This window comes from Saccostrea cucullata, unplaced genomic scaffold, assembly GCF_032062105.1.
Source record: "Saccostrea cucullata isolate Sc308-1 unplaced genomic scaffold, CSIRO_AGI_Scuc_v1 ctg237, whole genome shotgun sequence".
Classification (NCBI taxonomy): domain Eukaryota; kingdom Metazoa; phylum Mollusca; class Bivalvia; order Ostreida; family Ostreidae; genus Saccostrea; species Saccostrea cuccullata.
Window position 1 is genome coordinate 469,079 of NW_026931975.1, and position 25,404 is coordinate 494,482.

General features: G+C 36.2%; 2 protein-coding genes and 1 pseudogene across 2 annotated transcripts; 2 read left to right on the top strand and 1 right to left on the bottom strand.

Moving 5' to 3' along the window:
- Positions 1–65: 65 nt before the first annotated feature.
- On the bottom strand, positions 66–2,560 carry LOC134234155 (transmembrane protein 230-like). Its single transcript, XM_062716218.1, has 3 exons — positions 2,426–2,560; positions 1,428–1,550; positions 66–586 (listed from the first exon to the last, which is right to left on the bottom strand). Exons 1-3 carry the CDS (start codon positions 2,513–2,515, stop codon positions 449–451), a joined length of 351 nt encoding a protein of 116 aa, XP_062572202.1. The 5' UTR covers positions 2,516–2,560; the 3' UTR covers positions 66–448.
- LOC134234174 (N-acetyl-D-glucosamine kinase-like) lies at positions 2,453–22,557 on the top strand. The gene is made up of 10 exons (XM_062716234.1): positions 2,453–2,584; positions 2,726–2,858; positions 4,354–4,438; positions 11,560–11,658; positions 12,304–12,445; positions 13,832–13,942; positions 14,212–14,324; positions 21,665–21,752; positions 22,047–22,147; positions 22,429–22,557. The coding sequence occupies exons 1-10, from the start codon at positions 2,542–2,544 to the stop codon at positions 22,555–22,557; spliced, it is 1,044 nt and encodes a 347-aa protein (XP_062572218.1). The 5' UTR covers positions 2,453–2,541.
- A 324-nt stretch (positions 22,558–22,881) lies between these two features.
- LOC134234168 (uncharacterized) lies at positions 22,882–23,688 on the top strand (annotated as a pseudogene).
- Positions 23,689–25,404: the final 1,716 nt, after the last annotated feature.

Consider the following 25,404-nt stretch of genomic DNA (forward strand, 5'->3'; position numbering starts at 1 on the left):
ATGGTGATTCCAATATACCCCCCCTAAACTTCGTTTGCGGGGGGTATAATAAATGTACACAAATGCATTAAAATGAAATCATAAATGTCACAAGATAAAGTTTTAGAGGAAAATTAAGATACATGTATACACATTACTCACACAGACTGTACATCTTTATTTGATACCCGGTAAATAAGTAACTCACAAATCAATTAATGTTTATACAGGTAACATAAAAGAAGGGGAGATGAATAACTATAGGAACAGAAACAAAGCTAAATGTAGATTGCACATGTTAAAAAACCTTAAAACAGTTTTGCTTGTTTCAGCAATATTTTTAAGAGCATTCATGGAAACTTTTTCCTCTGAATGCTGCCATTTCTACATGCATTAACATGGTTTCACCCCAGATGTTTCTTTCAAAAGAATGAATAATGTAGGGAGTGTTTGAAGCTAAATACAGGTTTCAGTCAAATTCTGGAATGTCATCATATGAGTATCCACTGTATCCTTTGTATGCATAGTAAGCTATCCTTACATGGTAGGCCCCAGGTATAAACATAAGGGCTCCTATAATTATTACCGGCCATGTCCTGTCTGCATACTAAAAAAAAAAAGAACATTAGCTATACATGTATAAATTCGGAATTTTTATATACATGTATTTATTCAATTTTAAATATGGCTTGAATAGGCTCGTAAATATGTTCATGTAAAGAAAATGACAATCTTTATAACATGAGATAAATTATGTATTTTTACATTTTGGCCCATGGACCACAATACTCACCTGAGTAACTCTTGCTCTGTTGTTTTTCAGATTCATCACCTTGTTATAATTTTCATTACCCCATCCTATCCCAGGGGGTCAAGATTTGAACTAACTCAGGAAGCTTCCACATAAGTGTCAGCTTTTCTAGTCCCGTGGTTCTTTAGAAGAAGGATTTTAATGAGTTTCCCCCTATATTTCAATGTAAAACTTAATGATTTTTCCTATATTTCAATGTAAAACTTTGACTCCCTATAGTGGTCCCACCCCTCTAGGGGTCATTATTTGATTAATTTAGAATCTACACTACCCCAAAATGTTTCCACATAGGTTTCAGCTTTTCTGGCCCAATGATTCTTGAGAAAATTTAAGATGTTGAATGACTCTATCGTGCTTTGTCTTTTCTAGATTATCTCCCCTTATAATGAGAATAGGTCCTTAATTTTATTAATTTTAATCTCCCCATCACTGTACCAACTTTGGAAAAAAATTGCCCAGGTGTTCTTGAGAAGTTGAAAATGTCACATGAAAAGTTTACAGATGGATGGATGACGGACAATGGATGATCTGAAAAGCCCACTTCTCAGAGCTTTGATTCATCTCAGGTGGGCTAAAAAGAAATGAAGATGGAATTTGATAATCCTCCTCATTGAACAAATACATGTGTAAGTCTTACCTCTGCACTGATATAGCCCGTCAACAGCAAAGAGCCAATGATCAATAGGATGGTCCCTATAGAAAACAGCACTGTAGCTAATAGTATAGCTTTGTAAGGGACTTTTGGAGGTGGTCTTTCAAACTGAAAAAAAAATTACAGTTCTTCTAACACAAAAATACCATTTACAATACCAGATAATTTATATTAATACAAGACAAGATTTTTTTTCTCTACTTTCATTTATAAAGCTTGGAAGTTTATTTTGTAATGGAATGAACACATGGAGAAAATTAATGGGATATAAATTCATTTATCAAGTCTAACCATAAAAAAAAATCAGAAAAATTCCACTCCACAAACAAAAACAGACATTTACATAAAAGAATGTCATTTGAACAGAGCTGGGGACAACAATATCACACAACACAGAGCTTCTTAAATTAAGGTTGACTTCAAAATATTTGAAAAAGACATTCATTTTAACCAACCTCCACCGAATCACAGATGATATCATTTGGAATAAGATGATACATTTTAAAATGAGGTTCCCTCCCTTGTCCACTTGCTCTACCTTTTCTGTTCATTAATATAAAAGAGTGCAAGCAAGGGAAGTAAATCTAATTGGTCTCAATGTTGTTGATTTACTAATTTATCTATACTAATAAGTCTTAGTCTATTCCTTGGTATATACCTATCTGTTACATGTAACTGCGACTAAATGACACATCGAACATTGATGTGCATACACTCATAACACTGTAGTTTGGTTCCATGTATCATATGTCATGTTGTTTACACGTGAAGTACATTAAAAGCAATCTTTAACCACATTGCTCTACGAAATTTAGAAATTTATCTCTGTTCAGTTCCGATGACATACGTTGTATATACAGACAGCCCATCATTCCAAAAATTTCAGGTGAAACTAATGTTTTATCAAGTGTGCAGTGCTGTACGCTTGATAAAAGTTTTTATGGATGGAAGTACAACTGTATAGTTAAAAATGTTCGACTTACCTGTAAACCAATATAACCATCATCGTGAGACTTTGTCAGCTTGTGATATTTAGCAGAGCCTCCATCAACAACAGATCTTTTCGGCATCATCCAAATATTAAAAATATTTCACGTTCATGTCAACAAATGTGCGGATTCCAGAGCCCGACTCAATAACAGGTGTGTCTGTGTGCTTTTTATCAAATTATTTCAGGGTATTACATTCTATAAGTCAGGTACAAATACCTAATCTTTATAAAATTTTCTTTATCATTTACAACCATTTATTTGTTATGAATAACTCTTTTTTAATTGATTAAGGAGGAGCACACAAAGTCGGGCTCAACATCACGCCAGAAAGTGAAAGTAGAGATAGGGGCTGCTCGTCTTGCTGTTTTGGACCGTGGACGCTTGTTGAGATGGCCACACCAGGATTTTATGGCGGAGTTGAAGGGTAAATATGTCCATTATATAACCAATTCTACGATGGCCGATATCAGCCTGTACAAATTCCGACTGCTTTTAAAATTTGTACATCTAAAATGTACATTGACATGTACATTTTGCAATGACAGAGCACACTTCGTGTTCTTAACTTTTTTCTGTACATGTACATTTTGCAATGACAGTGCACACTTTGTGCTCTTAACTTTTGTCTGTGCATGTACAAAATGGCAAAAAGACAAATGTCAAAACGTGAGCTGTTGAAACGCATATGCTCTTAATTACAATTCCTGGTCGGCGAAAAACCATTAAATATGAATAAAAGTATACAACGGGGAAAAGTTGAACAATATCAAAACAAGATTTGTTTTGTAAAACACTATGCCAGCAATGATAACATAAATATAATACATTTGCAGTAAGTCACAAGTCAAATCAATTACCGGTAATGTTTTATACATTCGGGGGTGGGACATAGACGTGGTATACACCTGTAAGATGCAAAGGTGAAAACACTTAGGACCTTTTGTTTTAAAAAAAAAGTATTGTGTTATGGTCAATTACTAAATACTTTATGAAACGCAATGTTACAGTTTTTAAAATAATGGTCAAAGGTTACAGTTGAGGTCACAATTTAATCTTACGTTATGTTATGGTTAGACTCATACTCGATCATAAAATGTCCTTTACAACTTCCCTTTACTTTTGATCAAAAAGTAGTGTAAACTATATAGTCATCATTTTCTGGGTTGGATGGGGGCAATTCATTGTACAAGAAATGTTTGTGGAAGGTGATTTTAATCTATGGGAATTTAATTCTTTTCAGTAAAAGAAGACAAATTTTATCATTAGTTTTAATGTTCATCCTTTTTATCGCAAAATTAATCTTCTCAGTGCCTTGTCCAATTTAATTCATATTTAATCGTTTTTCGCCGACCAGGAATTGTAATCAGAAGCAAATGTGTTTCAACCGTTCACGTTTTGACATTTGCCTTTTTGTCATTTTGTACATGTACAGACAAAAGTTAAGAGCATAAAGTGTGCACTGTCATTGCACAGTGTACATGTACAGAAAAAAGTTAAGAAAACGAAGTGTGCTCTGTCATTGCAAAATGTACATGTCAATGTACATTTTAGATGTACAAATTTCAATAGCAGTCGAAATATGTACAGGCTGATATCGGCCATCGTACAATTCTATTTAAGGATAAAAAGTAAAGTTTATTTATTTTTTTTTTTTTTGAAAACTGATCAGCTGATACCCCTACATCTGTACAGTGTAGCTATCTGCCTATCTAAGACACACGAGTGATGATTGGCATGTACAATTTGAAAACATTTACATAAATACCTATAGATAGTGTTTTATTTTGAACATACTTATTAAGATGATGAATGCGTTATGTCTTTACTCAAGAAAATCGTGTCGTCAATCAAAGTGGTAATTTCTGTGGAAAGTGGACACAGATTTTCCTATTGACTAAAATGCTTCTTGTAAATTTCAGGGGAGCAACCCATTCCAGAATGGTGTTGATGAATGAGAATGGGAACATCTTAGCATGGACAGACGGACCATCAACAAATCAATGGGTTAGTAAAATAAGTACAGTTTTTAGCTCACCTGAGCCGAAGGCTCAAGTGAGCTTTTCTGATCAAAATTTGTCCGTCGTCTGTCGTTGTCGTTGTTTTCGTTGTCGTTGTCGTCGTAAACTTTTCACATTTTCATCTTCTTCTCAAGAACCACTGGGCCAATTTCAACCAAACTTGGCACTAAGTATCCTTGGGTGAAGGGGATTCAAGATTGTTCAAATGAAGGGCCACGCCCTCTTCCAAGGGGAGATAATTATGAATTAGTGAAAAATAAATAGCATTTTAAAAAAATCTTCTTCTCAAGAATCACTGGGCCAGGAAAGATGAAACTCATGTGGAATCATCCTCAGGTAGTGTGGATTCAAGTTTGTTCAAATCATGACCCCCGGCGTTAGGGTGGGGCCAAAATGGCCGACCAAAGTTTTACATAGGAATATATAGGAAAAATCTTTAAAAATCTTCTTCTTAAGATGAAACTCATGTGGAATCATCCTCAGGTAGTGTAGATTCAAGTTTGTTCAAATTATGACCCCCGGGGCTAGGGTAAGGCCAAAATGGCCGACCAAAGTTTTACATAAGAATATATAGGAAAAATCTTTAAAATTCTTCTTCTTAAGAACCACTGGGGCAGGAAAGATGAAACTCATGTGGAATCATCCTCAGGTAGTGTAGATTCAAGTTTGTTCAAATCATGACCCCCGGGGCTAGGGTGGGGCCAAAATGGCCGACCAAAGTTTTACATAGGAATATATAGGTAAAAATCTTTTAAAAATCTTCTTCTCAAGAACCACTGGAATTGGAAAAATGAAACTCATGTGGAATCATCCTCAGGTAGTGTAGATTCAAGTTTGTTCAAATCATGACCCCCGGGGCTAGGATGGGGCCAAAATGGCAGACCAAAGTTACATAGAAATGCATAGAACAAATCTTTAGCTCACCTGAGCCGAAGGCTCAAGTGAGCTTTTCTGATCACATTTTGTCTGGCGTCCGTCTGTCTGTCTGTCCGTCTGTCTGTAAACTTTTCACATTTTCGACTTCTTCTCAAGAACCGCTGGGCCAATTTCAACCAAACTTGCCACAAAGTATCCTTGGGTGAAGGGGATTCAAGTTTGTTCAAATGAAGGGCCACGCCCTTATTCAAGGGGAGATAATCGGGAATTAATGAAAATTTAGTGGTATATTTTAAAAATCTTCTTCTCAAGAACCACTGTGCCAGGAAAGATGAAACTTATGGGGAAACATCCTCAGGTAGTGTAGATTCAAGTTTGTTCAAATCATGACCCCTGGGGGTAGGGCGGGGCCAAAATGGCCGACCAAAGTTTTACATAGAAATATATAGGAAAATTCTTTAAAAATCTTCTTCTCAAGAATGACAAAGCCATAATTCATCATATTTATATGGGAGCATGCTCATGTAGTGTAGATTCAAGTTTGTTCAAATCATGACCCCCCGGGTAAGGGCGGGGCCAAAATGGCCGACCAAAGTTTTACATAGAAATATATAGGAAAATTCTTTAAAAATCTTCTTCTGAAGAATGACAAAGCCATAATTCATCATATTTATATGGAAGCATGCTCAGGTAGTGTAGATTCAAGTTTGTTCAAAATCATGACCCCCGGGGGTAGGGCGGGGCCAAAATGGCCGACCAAAGTTTTACATATAAATATATAGGAAAATTCTTTAAAAGTCTTCTTCTCAAGAATGACAAAGCCATAATTCATCATATTTATATGGAAGCATGCTCAGGTAGTGTAGATTCAAGTTTGTTCAAATCATGACCCCCGGGGGTAGGGCGGGGCCAAAATGGCCGAACAATGTTTTACATAGAAATATATAGGAAAAATCTTCTTCTCAAGAATGACAAAGCCATTATTCATCATATATATATGGAAACATGCTCAGGTAGTGTAGATTCAAGTTTGTTCAAATCATGACCCCCGGGGGTAGGGCGGGGCCAAAATGGCCGACCAAAGTTTTACATATAAGGCCAAAAAAAATAATAGTCTTGTTTCCTGCTACCAGCCTGAAAAAAATAGGGTAGGTAGGTAGGAAAATTATTTTATTTTTTTATTTTATTTTATTTTTTCTCAATGGTATTTGTTCATGTTGTTGGATATGAACTATTACAAAAAGCAAGTTAAACATGTCAAGGTCAATATTATTGTTTAAATTAAGTAGTGTTTTATGAAAGACCATATTTAAAACTTATATGTTATGCAATACCACTTGAATATAATTTTTTTTTTCACTTTTGAATCATGAAATTTACGATTTTCCCCCAAAAGCTAAATAAAAACTTTAGGGTCGGGTGCAAAAAAATAGGGTAGGTCGGGTAGCAGGAAACAAGACTATTTTTATTTTTGGCCTAAATATATAGGAAAATTCTTTAAAAATCTTCTTCTCAAGAATGACACAGCCATAATTCATCATATTTATATGGAAGCATGCTCAGGTACAGTGTAGATTCAAGTTTGGTCAAATCATGACCCCCGGGGGTAGTGCAGGGCCAAAATGGCTGACCAAGGTTTTACATAGAGATATATAGGAAAATTCTTTAAAAATCTTCTCAAGAATGACAAAGCCATTATTCATCATATTTATTTGGAAGCATGTTCAGGTAGTGTAGATTCAATTTTGTTCAAATCATGACCCCCGGGGGTAGGGCGGGGCCAAAATAGCCGACAAAACATAGAAATATATAGGAAAATTCTTTAAAAATCTTCTTCTCAATCATTTTCTAAAAAATAGCAAATCCATGATTGGTCATGGGACTACTTTTGGATTTAAACTTTACAATAAAAAGCCATTTTATACTAGTCCTACCCTTGGTGCTCAGGTGAGCGATGTGGCCCATGGGCCTCTTGTTTAAAATCTTCTTCTTCTTCTTCTTAAGAACCACTGGGCCAGGAAAGATGAAACTCATGTGGAATCATCCTCAGGTAGTGTGGATTCAAGTTTCTTCAAATCATGACCCCCGGGGCTAGGGTGGGGCCAAAATGGCCGACCAAAGTTTTACATAGGAATATAAAGGAAAAATCTTTAAAAATCTTCTTCTTAAGAACCACTGGTGCAGGAAAGATGAAACTCATGTGGAATCATCCTCAGGTAGTGTAGATTCAAGTTTGTTCAAATCATGACCATCGGGGCTAGGGTGGGGCCAAAATGGCCGACCAAAGTTACATAGAAATGCATAGAACAAATCTTTTAAAATCTTCTTCTTCTTAAGAACCACTGGGCCAGGAAAGATGAAACTCATGTGGAATCATCCTTGGGTAGTGTGGATTCAAGTTTGTTCAAATCATGACCCCTGGGGCTAGGGTGGGGCCAAAATGGCCAACCAAAGTTTTACATGGGAATATATAGGAAAAATCTTTTTAAAATCTTCTTCTCTAGAACCACTGGAATTGGAAAAATGAAACTCATGTGGAATCATCCTCAGGTAGTGTAGATTCAAGTTTGTTCAAATCATGACCCCTGGGGCTAGGGTGGGGCCAAAATGGCTGACCAAAGTTACATAGAAATGCATAGAAAAAATCTTTAAAAATCTTCTTCTTCTTCTTAAGAACCACTGGGCCAGGAAAGATGAAACTCATGTGGAATCATCCTCAGGTAGTGTGGATTCAAGTTTGTTCAAATCATGACCCCCGGGGCAAGGGTGGGGCCAAAATGGCCGACCCAAGTTTTACATAGGAATATATAGGAAAAATCTTTAAAAATCTTCTTCTTAAGAACCACTGGGGCAGGAAAGATGAAACTCATGTGGAATCATTCTCAGGTAGTGTAGATTCAAGTTTGTTCAAATCATGACCCCTGGAGCTAGGGTGGGGCCAAAATGGCCGACCAAAGTTTTACATAGGAATATATAGGTAAAAATCTTTTAAAAATCTTCCTCTCAAGAACCACTGGAATTGGAAAAATGAAACTCATGTGGAATCATCCTCAGGTAGTGTAGATTCAAGTTTGTTCAAATCATGACCTCCGGGGCTAGGGTGGGGCCAAAATGGCCGACAAAAGTTACATAGAAATGCATAGAACAAATCTTTTAAAATCTTCTTCTTCTTCTTAAGAACCACTGGGCCAGGAAAGATGAAACTCATGTGGAATCATCCTCAGGCATTGTGGTTTCAAGTTTGTTCAAATCATGACCCCCGGGGCTAGGGTGGGGCCAAAATGGCCGACCAAAGTTTTACATAGGAATATATAGGAAAAATCTTTAAAAATCTTCTTCATAAGAACCACTGGGGCAGGAAAGATGAAACTCATGTGGAATCATCCTCAGGTAGTGTAGATTCAAGTTTGTTCAAATAATGACCCCCGGAGCTAGGGTGGGGCCAAAATGGCCGACCAAAGTTTTATATAGGAATATTTAGGTAAAAATCTTTTAAAAATCTTCCTCTCAAGAACCACTGGAATTGGAAAAATGAAACTCATGTGGAATCATCCTCAGGTAGTGTAGATTCAAGTTTGTTCAAATCATGACCCCCGGGGCTAGGGTGGGGCCAAAATGGCCGACCAAAGTTACATAGAAATGCATAGAACAAATCTTTTAAAATCTTCTTCTTCTTCTTAAGAACCACTGGGCCAGGAAAGATGAAACTCATGTGGAATCATCCTCAGGCATTGTGGATTCAAGTTTGTTCAAATCATGACCCCCGGGGCTAGGGTGGGGCCAAAATGGCCAACCAAAGTTTTACATGGGAATATATAGGAAAAATCTTTTAAAAATCTTCTTCTTAAGAATCATTGAGAAAGGAAGTATGAAACTTGAATGAAATTATCCTCAGGTAGTGTAGATTCAAGTTTGTTCAAATCATGACCCCTGGGGCTATGGTGGGGCCAAAATGGCCGACCAAAGTTTTACATAGGAATATATAGAAAAAAATCTTTAAAAATCTTCATCTCAAGAACCACTATGCCAGGAAAGATGAAACTCATGTGGAATCCTCCTCAGGTATTGTAGATTCAAGTTTGTTTAAATCATGACACCCGGGGCTAGGATGGAGCCAAAATGGCTGACCAAAGTTTTACATAGGAATATATAGGAAAAACTTTAAAAATCTTCTTCTCAAGAACCTTTGGGCCAGGAAAGACGAAACTTATGTGGAATCATCCTCAGTTAGTGAAGATTCAAGCTTGTTCAAATCATGACCTCTGGGGCTAGTTTTGGGCCCAAAATGGCTGACCAAAGTTGTACATAAGGATATATAGGGAAACCTTTTAAAATCTTCTTTTCAAGTACTTCAAAGCCATGATTAGTGATATTTTTCTATTTATATGGAATCATCCTCAGGTAGTGTAGATTGTACATTGTTCAAATCATGACACCCAGGAGGGTTAAAATTCAAGCCCCCCCCCCCAGTAAACTTTCAGTTTTGATCTAATATGTGCTTTTTCCTAGTAGATGTGCTCAGGTGAGCGATGTGGCCCTTGGGCCTCTTGTTAGGTTAACAATAATGGGAAAGTTGTTGATCATTTCTTGTACAGCCATTAGCACAATTAGACAGTCCCTGAAATGTTCTACCACCCCACTATAGTTCTAGGAAAATTGTCAATGGTGAGCAAGATATGAGAGCTAAGGTTGAGGTGAAGGTTTAGTAGAAGATAAATGATTACAGAGTAAGAGCATGGTCAAGGGATAACATCAGCAGAGTAAGTGGAGAGCTGACAACAAAACTCAACAGGAATTTAGAGCACATGTTCACTAGTGTGACTTCTCACTGTTATATCCTCTCTGTTCCTTGTTGATTTGCTAATCATTCTTTTTTTAGCTCACCTGAGCTGAAAGCTCAAGTGAGCTTTTCTGATCACATTTTGTCCGGCGTCCGTCTGTCTGTCTGTCTGTCTAGCTGTCCGTCTGTCCGTCTGTCTGTAAACTTTTCACATTTTCGACTTCTTCTCAAGAACCGCTGGGCCAATTTCAACCAAACTTGCCACAAAGTATCCTTGGGTGAAGGGGATTCAGGTTTGTTCAAATGAAGGGCCACGCCCTCATTCAAGGGGAGATAATTGGGAATTAATGAAAATTTGGTGGCATATTTTAAAAATCTTCTTCTCAAGAACCACTGTGCCAGGAAAGATGAAACTTATGGGAAAACATCCTCAGGTAGTGTAGATTCAAGTTTGTTCAAATCATGACCCCCGGGGGTAGGGCGGGGCCAAAATGGCCGACCAAAGTTTTACATAGAAATATATAGGAAAATTCTTTAAAAATCTTCTTATGAAAAATGACAAAGCCATAATTCATCATATTTATATGGAAGCATGCTCAGGTAGTGTAGATTCAAGTTTGTTCAAATCATGACCCCAGGGGGTAGGGCGGGGCCAAAATGGCGGACTAAAGTTTTACATAGAAATATATAGGAAAATTCTTTTAAAATCTTCTTCTCAAGAATGACAAAGCCATAATTCATCATATTTATATGGAATCATTCTCAGGTAGCGAAGATTCAAATTTGTACAAATCGTGACCCCCGGGGGTAGGGCGGGGCCAAAATGGCCAACCAAAGTTTTACATAGAAATATATAGGAAAATTCTTTAAAAATCTTCTTCTGAAGAATGACAAAGCCATAATTGATCATATTTATATGGAAGCATGCCCAGGTAGTGTAGATTCAAGTTTGTTCAAATCATGACCCCTGGGGGTAGGGCGGGGCCAAAATGGCCGACCAAAGTTTTTAAAGATATATATAGGAAAATTCTTTAAAAATGATTTTCTAAAAAATAGCAAATCCATGATTGGTCATGGGACTACTTGATTTAAACTTTACAATAAAAAACCATCTTCCACTTTTCGTACTTTTAGTGCTCAGGTGAGCGATGTGGCCCATGGGCCTCTTGTTTGTAAGTATAAGTTTAATGCTTTTGACATTTCATTCTCCATATCTCAAAGAATTTGTGCTTTGCATAAGCAAAGAGTACAAGTATTGATAAAACAATATATTACATGTATTAAAGGTGTTTCTGAAGTTTCCATGTTTTTTCAAATTTTTGAAATATATTGAGGATTTATTTTACCCTAAAGGAACAATGTGCAACTTCTGAAATAACAGGTAAAGGGATATTGCATTTTCATTAGTTAATGTAAAGATCCCTTAAACATGACCTACAGATTTTTTTCAGTTGATAGGACAAGAGGAATGTCTGAAGAGAGTGAACAATATGGTGGAGGAGGCCAAATCTAAGGCAGGACTGGACCCCAGCACCAAGTTAGTGTCTCTGGTGAGTGAAGGAATTTTATTTTCTTGAAAGTTATCTTGATTATTTTGTAGATTATTACGTCAAGCTTTAATATTATAATCCCTCCATTTTAAGGTCAGCTGGCTCATGTGAGCTTTTTTAATTGAAAGGTGTCTGCAGGCATCCAATTGTCATCTGTCGTGTGTTCTGTTTCATGTAATTTTTCCAAATTTTTCAACTTCTTCTCAAAAAAAACCCAAAAAAAACAAACCAAACTACTGGATCAATTCAAACCAAACTTGCCACACATCAGAAACAAACCTTGTTCAAGTGAAGGAACATCTCCTCTTCAAAGTAGAGACATTTAAAAATTACAGAACATTTATTGACATCTTTTAATTATTTTCTTCTCAGGAACCACTGGGCCAGAAAAAAATGAAACTTTTATGAAATCTAATACTAAAAGTAAATTCATCTTTTTTTTAAAATCATGAACCCCAGGGTCCATAAAAATATCATCGTACTCTATTCTGTCATTCAGCAATCATTATGAATTTAAGCTACAATGTGTGATTGATATTTACATAGAATAATGAAAATAAAATTGTTTCATTCTTGTAATATTGATTGAATCATTTTAATGAGTTGTCTGCCTTAATACAGTTCTAAATCTGTTTTGTGTGACAGGGATTATCAATGAGTGGGGCGGACCAGAAGGAAGCCCAGGACCAGCTGATCAGTGGAATGAAGTCCAGGTACCCCCAGTGTAGTCAGAATGTGTTCATCGCTAGCGACACTGCCGGGGCTATCGCCACAGCCACAGAGAAAGGTACTGTAAAAACTGTCTTTCTGAACAGCTTTGCAATCCATATTACTTTTCCCTATTCCTCCCACTGTGCAATCCAACACTGACTAATTCAGCAGTGTTTATTCCAAAAGTGTCTGACAGGTTTCATTGTACAGTATATACTGAACACAGGTTATAATTATAAACATGTATAGAGCTAAATAAGGTGACTAGATAAGACAGGCTGAAAATATTAATTAAGGAATGAAGCTTATTTCAACTTATGTTATACGATATAACATAACTTGGGGCAGTTTATGCTTTATAAACCGCGAAGCGGTTTATAAAAAAGCGTAAACTGCCCCAAGTTTTGTTATATCATATAATATAATTTATAATAAACTTCATTCCTTATAATTTAATTTCAGTGCAGACTATGAGATAATTTCCTTCCTAGAATAAGGCTTAAGGTCAAGATCTAGTAAATGAAAGGTGCCTACAGATTTATCAAACTTGAGAAATAAATTCCTTTATTGATGCTTTACAACTTTAGCTTGGTCAAATAAGGTGTTTCGGGGCATGATTTGTAGGTTAAAAAGATCAAAAACTGTATTTTAAACTGTCATTTTCAATGAAAAATTAAGAAAACCAGTCATGAATATGGGAGTTTTTCTCATATTCGACAAAGGAAATGTATCCAGATTGCCTACAGTCTCTCAGAAAACGGTAATTAGTATGTTCATGGCCTCTTCTTTAAATTAATATTAAATTTAATATAGGTATCCGGTTTACTTTTCATATGATTTCAAACTGAATGTCATGAAAATACTCTATTTTCTACATAATTCTGCTAAAGCCGTAAAGTACGGGAAAAAGAAAGTTGAAGTTGATTATGACGTCATAATAGATTTAGCACCAAAAAATTAGTCTCAAGTTATTTACTAGATCTTGACCTTAATAATGATTTAATTTTAAAAGTAACGTCAAGCGGAGTAATACGTTTTTTGACGTAACTCATTGTGACGTAGGCAAGTTATGTTATCCAAAATGGATAAAATCTTTTATCCAATCAAATGGCGTGTTACAAGTAAAATTAAATTATTGATAGATATATCTGTTTTTGATTCAGGACAATTTTTAATAATTGTGCAGGAAAAAACCTGTTTACTTGTAAAAGAAATTTATTCTGGAAAAAATCAGTATCTGCTCTCAATACTCCTAATCTTGACATACATGTATGGTAAGATACATGTACCAGGTAACAGTTTGGTAGAGTGAAATTTCTTCCATGATTAGATTCTCAAGACATCTCTTTCAGTGGGTGGATAGATTAAAAGCTCATAGTCAATAAAACAGAGAAATTGCAAAAACTATTTACAAACATCTCAATAGACCTTTAAAACTGCAGCAGTTCTTTTCACATTTTAGGTGGCATTGTGTTGATCTCTGGAACTGGTTCTAACTGTATGCTGATCAATCCTGATGGTAAAGACTTCAGATGTGGGGGCTGGGGACATCTTCTGGGAGATGAGGGATCGGGTATGGTTCACTTCTCTAGTATCAATTTCTACAGTCAAACTTGTTAATTTAATGTTTTTTTAATTCCGAAATATTTTAACTCCGGCCCTCTCAGTAAATTTGTTTGTTCTAAATGTTGTTTTATCCAGCTTGTTGTTTAATCTCTGGATTAGATAAATATTTACTGTACCAAAAACAGAAGGAGGAGGGGGTTTGCTACAAAACATTTCTTCCTGTGATTTTTTCCTTTGCATACTTACCTGGTATGTATTATGTTTCATCATTTACAGCATACTGGATCACACAGAGAGCCATTAAGATTGTGTTTGACCACGAGGACAATCTAAAAGTCTCTCCACGTGATATATCATTTGTCAGGGATGCCATGATGAAATATTATCAGGTATGCTGATGTGTTTTATTTGTAGTGTTAAGCAAATGAGTTTCATGGGAGATTCATATCTGATCAGAATATACATGTAAGGGATTATTTTGTCATACAAATGTTTGCATTTTACCACCAGATAAATAACTTGCTTTATTAATCTGAAAAGATGAAAGTGGATTTACTAAGTGACTATATCCAGCAGAATAATTGTTAAAAAATTGCTAACATAAAAAAGTGAAGGTTTACACAAATTATTGGGTTGTTTATTGGCCTTGGCCTCAAGAATCACTGGGCCAGAAAAGCTGAAACTTTTGAAACAAGATGTGTTTGTGAAACACTGATGGTCCCATATGGCAACATAGCAAGGATAGAATTTCTCAAATGTAAATCAAACCTGTTTATACACAAAGTAAGGCCTTCTCACAAGGATTACATATGTGAAGTATGAAAGTCCTAGCACCAACTGTTCAAAAGTTATGGCCAAGGTTTAAGTTTTTTAAAAGTAGGTCGAACTCCAAGGTCAAGGACAAAGGGTCAAAGTTGTTGGTATCCCAAAAAAGGTCTTATCGCAAGGATTACATATATGAAGTATATCAGCCCTAGCCCTTATTGTTTAAAAGTTATGGCCATGGTTAAAGTTTTTTAAAAGTAGATCAATCTCCAAGGTCAAGGTCAAATGGTCTAAATTGTTGGTATCCAATGGAAAGTCTTGTCACAAAGAATACATCTGTGAAGTATGATAGTCCTAGCACCAACTTTTCAAAAGTTATGGCCAAAGTAAAAGTTTGGAAATTTGGTGTAAAAGTTGTCATACTCCAAGGTCAAGGCCAAGAGGTCAAATTTGGTGGTACCCAGAGGAAGGTCTTGTCACAATGAATACACCTGTGAAATATGAAACCTATAGTCCCACCCAGTCAAAAGTTATGGGCAAGACTAAAGTTTTTGTGGACAAACAGACAGCTAGACAGACAGACGCACAGACAGGGCAAAAACTACATACCGTTGTTATGGGTCAGAATAACCCTAAATGCCAGCAAAGATCAATAACAAAATTTAAACTTAACAATAATTTATTTACAGTAATATATAATAAGTATATGAAACATAAAGTACAAACTTAGCAAGAATCTAAAAATACATACATCAGAGTGTCCGTTTCTGCACACAATGTCCCAGTGAAAATATATCCCAGTTATATCTCAATAGTGCTTATACGACAAAAGTCTATCTATGCATCGAATTGACAGGGTATTTATATAGTATTATAAATCTAGAATATTCTAGAAATTGTTAAAACATGATATTACTGGAACAATCTGGACATACTCAAAATTTAACAATGTTCTAGATCAAATGACCGAACATGTTGACCACTCTGGAATGTTCAAGAAACTAAATGTTACTAATAATACAAATACAACACATCACACAACACCTCCCCTCTTAAAAAGTTTGAATGTCAATGAAAAACTTAAATTGTAAAACATGTACATTAATACAAAATCTAGTATGTTTACGATACTCTTGACAAGGCGTCTGCAATAACATTGTCTTTGCCTTTGATATGTTTAATTGTTATGTTGTATTCTTGTAACAACAAACTCCATCTAGTCAGTCTTTGATTCTTGTTTGACAATTTATGCAAAAATGTCAGGGGGTTGTGATCCGTATATACAAGAATTGGATGCAAAGTAACATTCAGATAAACATCAAAATGCTGTAAGGCTAACAACAAAGCAAGGCATTCCTTTTCAATGGTAGAATAATTTCGTTGACATTTTGTAAGTTTCTTTGAAAAATAAGAAACAACTCTATCTACATTATCACTATGTTCTTGAAACAAAGCTGCCCCGATTCCAACATCACTAGCGTCAACAGTAAGCTTAAATTGCTTAGAAAAATCTGGAGTTGACAGAACTGGGTTGCTCATCAGGATAGATTTGATTTTATGAAAGGATTTTTCACAGTCCTTTGTCCATTCAAAGTTAACCCTCTTTTGTAAAAGATTTGTAAGTGGACTAACTACTGAGGAAAAATTTGGACAAAATTTTCTGTAAAACCCAGCCATGCCCAAAAACCTCATTAATTCTTTCTTGTTTGTAGGAATCGGGAACTTTGCAATAGCTTCCACTTTAGCCATAATGGGTGTAACATAACCTTGACCTACTTTATGACCTAAATACTCTACATAAGCATGACAAAATTCACTCTTTTCAAGGTTCACAGTTAAATTTGCTTTAGCTAAAATGTCAAATAAAGCACGCATGATTCGGAGATGTTCGTCCCATGTGTTGCTGTATATGACGACATCATCAATGTAGGCCTCGCATCCCTCAAGGTCTTGAAGAAGGGAGTGAATCATCCTTTGGAATGTAGCCGGTGCGTTTTTCATGCCAAAAGGCATTACTTTATACTGGTAAAGTCCATCTGGTGTAGCAAAAGCAGATATTTCTTTTGCTCTTTCTGTTAACGGTACTTGCCAGTAGCCTTGTAACAGGTCAAATTTACTGACAAATTTCGCATTTCCAATGTTGTCAATACAGTCATCGATTCTAGGTATTGGATATGAATCAGTTTTGGTAACAGAATTCACCTTTCTAAAGTCTGTACATAATCGGTAAGAACCGTCTTGTTTTGGTACAAGAATACACGGTGAGCTCCAATCACTTTTACTAGGTTCAACAATGTCATTGTCCAACATGTACTGCACTTCCCTTCTTAGGTACTGCAATTTTATTGGATTGAGACGGTACGGATGTTGTTTGATAGGCAGAGCGTCGCCAACTATAACATCATGACAAGCTGCATTAGTTTTCTTTGGAACATCCGAAAAGATTTGATGATACTCATTCATCAAGTTTTTAACTTGTTCTTTTTGGTGAATGTTCAAATGTCCAAGTTTGGCATCAAAATCAGCCAAAATTTCGGAGTTTTTCAAACGAACACTCTGATTACAATCTTTCTCATTCATTTCTACACTCGTATCACTTTCAATATAATTTTGAACAGTCTTAGCATTGGCTAAAGTGGAAACTGGTTTTACAGAATTTCGGTCACACCTTTCAAAATACTCTTTTAACATGTTAATGTGACAAACCCGTTTCTCTTTACGTCGACCTGGTGTCTTAACTACATAGTTTACATCACTGATCTTGCTTTCAATTTCATAAGGGCCATAAAATCTGGCCTGTAAAGGATGACCAGGAATAGGTAAAAATACAAGAACCTTATCACCTGGCTTAAACACCCTATTTCTGGCATCTTTGTCATACCACATTTTCATTTTCATCTGAGAATTCTTCAAATTTTCTTGTGCTAATTTACAAGCATTGTAAAGTTTTTCTTTGAAATCAGACACATAATCTAAAAGATTAAGATCACTAGTCTCAGTCAGCCACTTTTCCTTCAACAATTTCAAAGGACCTCTAACTGTATGTCCGAACACCAATTCAAAAGGACTGAACCCAAGAGACTCCTGGACTGCTTCTCGTGCAGCAAATAGCACAAGATGAACCCCTTCGTCCCAGTCTTTTTCATATTGGTAACAATAGGTCTTCAGCATTGTTTTTAGGGTTTGATGAAAACGTTCTAGCGCTCCCTGGGACTCAGGATGATAAGCAGTTGATCTATATTGCCTTATACCCAACTCATGCATGACTTGCTGGAACAACCCCGACATAAAATTTGAGCCTTGATCCGACTGAATTGCCTTGGGTGCTCCTACAAAACTGAAAAACTTGGTTAGGGCCTTAACTATGCTCTTTGCCTTTATATTCCTTAGAGGTATGGCTTCAGGAAATCGAGTGGATGTACACATAATGGTAAGTAAATACTGATTTCCAGATCTGGTCCTAGGCAAAGGTCCTACACAATCCACTAATACTCGACTAAACGGTTCTTCAAAAGCTGGAATGGGTTGGAGAGGAGCAGATGGTATCTTCTGATTTGGTTTACCTACCATCTGACAGACATGGCATGACTTGCAAAACTTCGAAACATCCTTTCTTAGCTTAGGCCAATAAAAATGACTCAAAATCCTATTATAAGTCTTATTGATACCTAAATGACCAGCCATAGGTGTATCATGAGCTAAACTCATGACATCTCGACGATAAGCAGCTGGGACCACTATCTGGTGAACAACACGCCACACTTCATCTGGAGAAGCATCAGGTGGTCGCCATTTTCGCATAAGGATGCCATCTTTCATATAGAAGCATTCTCCAACTTTAGTAGCCTCTTCTGGTGGAAGTGCCCTCTTACTAAGTTGAATGATATCTGGGTCTTTATGTTGTTCAGAGAGTAAACGTTCTCGGCTGAGGATGTCCTTGCCTTTGCTAACTAGTGGATGCAACTCATCATCCTCACCACCAAATTTTGGTAACAGTTCTTTCTTCTCTTGCTTCTTGATATTGTGTGGTTCCATGTTTGTTTGAGTGCCATTAAGGTCAGATAAGAAAGTGTCATTCAAATCAATATCAACAGAGGAATTTGTCTCGTCAAAGGCTTGAGTATGGTCTGCCTCCATTTCTCGTCTTCTGGCCATCGCTCTAGTAACAGCACAGGCTGGATAAATGTCATCATCTTCATCATTATACATGACATCTGGAGTGATCTTCTCACAAACTATAGGATCTGGTACAACTTTCCCACCAGCTAAATCGTTGCCTAACAACAAAGAAATGCCTGGAACGGGAAGAGTAGGTCGAACACCTACGATAACAGGTCCAGTAACTAAATCTGACTTCAAACTAATTCTATGCAGGGGAACATCAATGACGCCTAGCTCCACACCCTGTAATAAAACTGACCCACCAGTAGAAGTCTGCTCAGACAAAGGAAGCACGCCCTCTAACAATAACGTCTGTGCAGCACCAGTATCTCTCAAAATCTGGACAGGTTTTATTTCGCTAGAGTCACCGAGTGAAACAAATCCCTGAGACATAAAGGGCTTATAATCCTCCATAGAATCAATAGAACTGGACTGTGAACCCTGGACATCAGGAGTGTCAGAACAAATCGAAACTAAGGCTTCTCTATCACCTCTAACTGCCGCACAAGCATGTGGTTGAGTTTTATCAAAATCATTTTTTCTCTTAAGTTTAAAGCATTCACTGATCAGATGACCCTTTTTCTTACAATAACTACAAGTAGGAAGCGACCCTATTCCAGACGATCCTTCAACACGTCCTGAACCGGACTTAAAACCACCTTGGGATGGAGACTGGGAACTTGTGAAAGACTGAGACCCTGAACCACTCTTTTTATATGTGTCTGAATTGGTAGAATTACTGCTAGTCTGAGATCTTGAAACAAAATTCTTTTTATGAGACAGAGCATAAGTATCAGATATGACTGCTGCCTCTTCAAGAGTTTTCACATTCTTATCTTCTAAATGTGTTTTCAAATCTTGAGGAACACATTCCTTAAACTCTTCTACCAGGATGACTTGGCGCAAATTAGCAAAAGTTTTATCAAGTTTCTTAGATCTAAACCAGTGATCGAATAAATCTTCTTTCTCTCGTGAAAATTCAACAAATGTTTGATTATCAAACTTTCTATACTTTCTGAACTTTTGTCTATACGCTTCAGGTACTAATTCATATGCTTTTAATATTGCTGCTTTGACCTTCTCATAGTCTGAACTCTCAACTACCCCTAGTGCAGAGTATACCTCAGCCGCTTTTCCAACCAGTACACTTTGTAACATTGTTGACCAAACATTTCGTGGCCATTTAAGATTCTCTGCTACCTTTTCGAATTGTGGAAAATATTTGTCTACAGATTTTTCTTGAAATTTTGGAACTAATCTGATATTTTTTGCTGCATCAAATTCAGTTTTGACAACTGACGGTTCTGGTTGGTTCTGTAATTTTAATTTCTCTAATTCAAAGTTCATTTCACGCTCTCTTTCTCGCTCTTGTCTTTCTAATTTGTCTAATTCAAATTTTCGTTCACTCTCTCGTTCTTCTCTTTCTCTTTCTAATTTTTCTCTTTCAAATCGCATTTTCTCTAACTCTAATTGAAACTGATATTCTGCCATTTTATAAGAGCCTAACTCTGATTTAACTGTATATTCTGGAAGATCGTATTTTTCAAAGATGTTTTCTTCTACTAGTTTGTTTGCAACCTTAATTCTAATGTCTTGCTTTTTCTGAGAGGATTTAACATCTAACCCAAAATGCAAACCTAATGCGATCAAGTCATCCTTTTTTAACGTATCAAAAACCTGAACACTTGGTGAACTAAGAAAGTCTGTGACCGAAAACACCATGTTGATTTCTGCTGGCTTATAATTAAATTTAAGGTTCAATTAACAAAAATTCTGACAATAAACTGCAAAAGTGCAAGAAATTCTTTATCCCGGACGAGCCCCCAATTCTGTTATGGGTCAGAATAACCCTAAATGCCAGCAAAGATCAATAACACAATTTAAACTTAACAATAATTTATTTACAGTAATATATAATAAATATATCAAACATAAAGTACAAACTTAGCAAGAATCTAAAAATACATACATCAGAGTGTCCGTTGCTGCACACAATGTCCCAGTGAAAATATATCCCATTTATATCTCAATAGTGCTTATACGACAAAAGTCTATCTATGCATCGAATTGACAGGGTATTTATACAGTAATATAAATCTAGAATATTCTAGAAATTGTTAAAACATGATATTACTGGAACAATCTGGACATACACAAAATTTAAGAATGTTCTAGATCAAATGACCGAACATGTTGACCACTCTGGAATGTTCAAGAAACTAAATGTTACTAATAATACAAATACAACACATGAAACAATACAAATACAACACATCTGGCAATAAGAATTACACTGTAAATGGTTTGTTGAGGGCTTTCTGTTTCACAAGTGATTTCCGTGTTACAAGAACGTTCTTCGAATACCATCAATTTTGACCTTCCATCTTGGAATTTGACTGACCTTTAAAAAAATTGATTTTGCTATAACATCTGAATACCTGGTGCTAGGGTTTTCAAATCATTTCACAGGTGTATTCCTTGCGACAAGTTAATTTTCTGAAGTACCAATATGTTTGATTTTGCCCTCAGAATTTGTCCTACTTAAAAAAACTTCAGCCTTGACTAACATTCCTAATTGATTGCTTCAAGGGTTTCTTATTTCACAGGTTTATTCCTGCTAATTAGATTTATTTTTTGGAACCAACACTTTTAATCCCTTGACTTTCGAGTTTGACTTGCATTATAGAAACTAAAACCTTCACCATGAGCCACAAAAACATATAATTTTAAGTTTCTGATAAAAATGTATAAAAAGCGTGAAGAGTGATTGATGTATAGAGCTACTGGTATTATTCTTTTACAGATCAGTGATAGAAATGAAATCCTACATTACTTTTATTCCAAGTTTGACAAATCCTACATTGCTGGCTTATGTAAAGAACTTGCTAAAGGTATTCAGTGGATTATATATTATTCTAAAAACCTAACTTCTTTCATATATCAGAAAATCATAGTAGATTTTAAACAGCGGTGAGTGCTATTCAGAGATATACAAATGGTGATTTTCAATGACATTCGAAGTTAATTCTTTTTGCTTGGACAATGCTGTCTGACAAATGTTATTTTAAAAGCATTTTTGGAAAAAAAAAATAAACATGTACATACATGTATGTAAATGAGAATTTGAACTCCTGCTTTGAAATCAAAAGAAAATAAAATGACATCAATTGCTCATATCTTCTTAGGTGCCAAAGAGAAAAAAGACCAGATATGTCTGGAACTTTTCAGACAAGCTGGGGAAATTCTAGCAGAACACATTCTTGGAGTTGGACCAAGAATTGCAGAGGTAACATCTAGGACTGTTGTTAAACAGAAATACAGTGAAAACTGTCTAATCCGACACCTGAATAATATGACACACTGTGAATTCTGACCTTGGATTTCTTTCCCATTTTACTATTTTCCATGTTTTTCACACTGCACAATCGGACACCCTGTCTATTCACACACAAAATTTGTCTCCCAGTGCATGTCTGATTAGACAGATTTCACTGATTGTGACCTCAACAGCAACTGAAAAATATTAATTATCAAGTCTCTGGAAAATTTTAATTTTTTTCCCCCCAGGAATTACTGAACACACCCAGTGGATTACAGGTTGTCACAGTAGGGTCTGTCTGGAAAAGCTGGGATCTTATGAAAGACGGTAAGTTTTATGTTCAAGAGTTATTTAGAATTGAAAGAAAAAGGAAATGACATTATTTAGACAAATTTTCTATCTTGTAAAATAAAAGGATTTCAGTTACAACACGGCAATTATTTTATGATGTATGAAAAATGTACCCTGACTGTTCTAATTTTCTATCAGGCTTATTTTGTGAGAGCCCTGACAGACAGTTACTTTATTCTATTTATTTCTTTACGTTTTTACTTCGGTATTCTCCGTGTAACTTCGTATCTAAAGAAACTGGTTTTTCATGCACGAGCGATTTAGCGCTCACTATAAATACTTTTACCGGGGAATGTTCAATTAATGCGACGTTCGTTACAAAGAATCGCAGGTTTTAGTAAGTCTTTGGCATGTCAACAGAATCTTCAAGTTCAACTTCTACAAGTAATAGAGATGTTCCTCGAGAACTACGTACAGAGACAAATTCTAATTCCGGCCAGGATTTTGATGTTATTGACGCCGTCAGTTTATTCAACAGCAGGTTAGACACCGCCCTTGAAAAGCAAAAAACTCTCATTCTTTCTGAAATACAAGATAAGCTTAAACCAACAAATACATTTGAGTTCCGCGGAGAAGGAAACAAAATACAGTTTCAGTTTAATGAGGAGAGATTGCGAGGTTTAGAACTGTTATCACAAAAACTCATCTCTGGCGATTTCAGCGGTGTCACAGATTTAATTTCCTCCGAGAAAGAGGCCATTCGTCAACGAAACAAGATATTACGAATAGCTGATAAACATGGGTGGGACACGGTTAAGGAGTATGTGGATTCTGATATTGCTGACAATAGCGAGGATGCCGCCAGACTGCGCTCCGCTATTTCAAGAGCCGCCAACAAGAAACGTAAATCTCCTTACGACAGACCCGTTTTCCCTAAAACTTCAGGAGTGTTCGATGGTTTTTCCTCTAGGCAGCTTTTTCTCGGCAGTGCAAAATTCAACTACCGCCAGCAGTTCAACCCTAGATTCATTGCGCCCAGTTCGGCAAATTACAGAAATCCCCTACAAACACAAGTCGCAAACATCGTCTGCCACTACTGTCGACTCCCGGGCCATTTTGCAAGATTCTGCCCGTACACTCAGCAACTCCAGTGCTCAACCCCCCAGGGAACCCAAACAACAGCACTCGTTCCAACATCAACAGAAAACCAGCAATGAAGTTGAGTATGTTAGTCATATATTAGACCATAAATCTGACTTCGATGCAAATTCAGACATTTCAGTTAAAGATCGTTTAAAAAACTCTGTTGAATTTTGGAAGAATGTTATAAAGCCAGACGATTATATTTTAAATGTTATCAAATTTGGCTATAGGATAGAATTTATTATATATCCTGAAGTTGTATGTTTGTCTAACAACAAATCAGCACTGCAGAGCGCCCCTTTTGTTGAAAAGGCCATCTTAGAATTGCTGAGAAAAGAGTTAGTCATTGAATGCTTTGAACCGCCCCATTGTGTAAACCCACTGACCGTTTCAGCGCCATTGAATAAAAAGCCAAGGTTGATTCTTGATCTTAGACACGTCAATGCATGCGTTTTAAAGAGAAAATTCAAATTCGAGGGGTCTTCAGAGGGTCTCAATTTTGCCGAAAAAGGTTTATTTATGATCAAATTTGATTTAACAAGCGGATATCATCATGTAAACATCCATCCAGATTTTTACAAATATTTAGGTTTTTCCTGGAATTTCAATGGTTCAAAGCGTTATTTCGCATTCACAGTCCTACCTTTCGGTCTCAGCAGTGCTGGTTATATTTTTACTAAAGTATTAAGACCATTAGTATTGTATTGGAGAGCAAAAGCATACGGAGTTATAATGTATTTAGACGATGGCTGGGTTTGCGATTCCAAACAAAATTGTAGTTTAATGTCACAGAATATTCAAAAAGATTTATTGCATGCTGGTTTTCTTGTTAAAGCTGACATGAATTCTTAAAAACGCAACATGTTCATCTATGTACGACTTGTTTCATACCAACTATAGCCGTATTCCGCCATATTTCTTTCAGATACATTGTCTCAATGTAACGATATATACCCAAATGCGGTCGTTACACTTGAATGATTTTTTGGCTTGGGTATCGACTTGTGCACATCTCCGATGGTAAAGCATATGAGAACACATGGGGTGATCAAGACATTTCAAAACCACAACAAACAACATAATAATCATATTTCCGAATAATTATTGATTTGAATCAAAAGGAAAAAAATGCAAGTTTGGATGAGAAATTTAGATGCATGAGTACGTATTTTACAGTGCGCCAATTTATGCAGAATAAACTTGAAAGAAAAAGCAGTAAAATCTGCAAACACATTTTGAAATTATATCAATTGAATGGAACAAAACAACCTACGTCTTTGATTTGCAGGTCATAAAGATGCAATTGATGCATATCGAGAAAACGCCTCGAACGCTGTAAACGTACCCATACCTGGAAATAAGGTTACTGCATCGGTTCGACGATGTGCACAAGTCAAGTGATATACACCCTGAATCCCATTTATTGAAATATGCATCACAAAAAAGAAATAAACTCCATAAAAGCTCAATAGTAAACACACTGTCACTACTCTGTACAGACTAGCACGTCGATACACTTAGTCCGTGCTGATCACATTTTGGTCAGGGAAAATATCACAAGTGGAAAGAGAAGTTATTTGGAATTTGCGCGGCTGAAAGGGGGTGGGGGGGTTAAAGTATTATAACTGCTGTTCATAAGCTTTAATTGTCTATCTACAAGTAGTTCTAATATACATTCTATACAAAGTCATGTACATAGTCTGCAGTTGGTTTGCGTCGCAAAATTCATTTGTCAACTATAACTGATTATTTTAGAACTAACCTCAAATCTAAACCAAGTAATTTGAGGT

What these genes read in the sequence shown, in the direction of transcription:
- LOC134234155 (XM_062716218.1), bottom strand. Translation starts at nt 2,515, where the DNA reads ATGATGCCGAAAAGATCTGTTGTTGATGGAGGCTCTGCTAAATATCAC. An exon ending in ATGGTTATATTGGTTTACAG is followed by an intron (nt 1,551 to 2,425) that starts GTAAGTCGAACA and finishes TTTTTTTTTCAG; the next exon opens with TTTGAAAGACCACCTCCAAA. An exon ending in CGGGCTATATCAGTGCAGAG is followed by an intron (nt 587 to 1,427) that starts GTAAGACTTACA and finishes TTTTTTTTTTAG; the next exon opens with TATGCAGACAGGACATGGCC.
- LOC134234174 (XM_062716234.1), top strand. Translation starts at nt 2,542, where the DNA reads ATGTCAACAAATGTGCGGATTCCAGAGCCCGACTCAATAACAG. An exon ending in GACCATCAACAAATCAATGG is followed by an intron (nt 4,439 to 11,559) that starts GTTAGTAAAATA and finishes GATTTTTTTCAG; the next exon opens with TTGATAGGACAAGAGGAATG. An exon ending in ATGTAAAGAACTTGCTAAAG is followed by an intron (nt 21,753 to 22,046) that starts GTATTCAGTGGA and finishes ATATCTTCTTAG; the next exon opens with GTGCCAAAGAGAAAAAAGAC.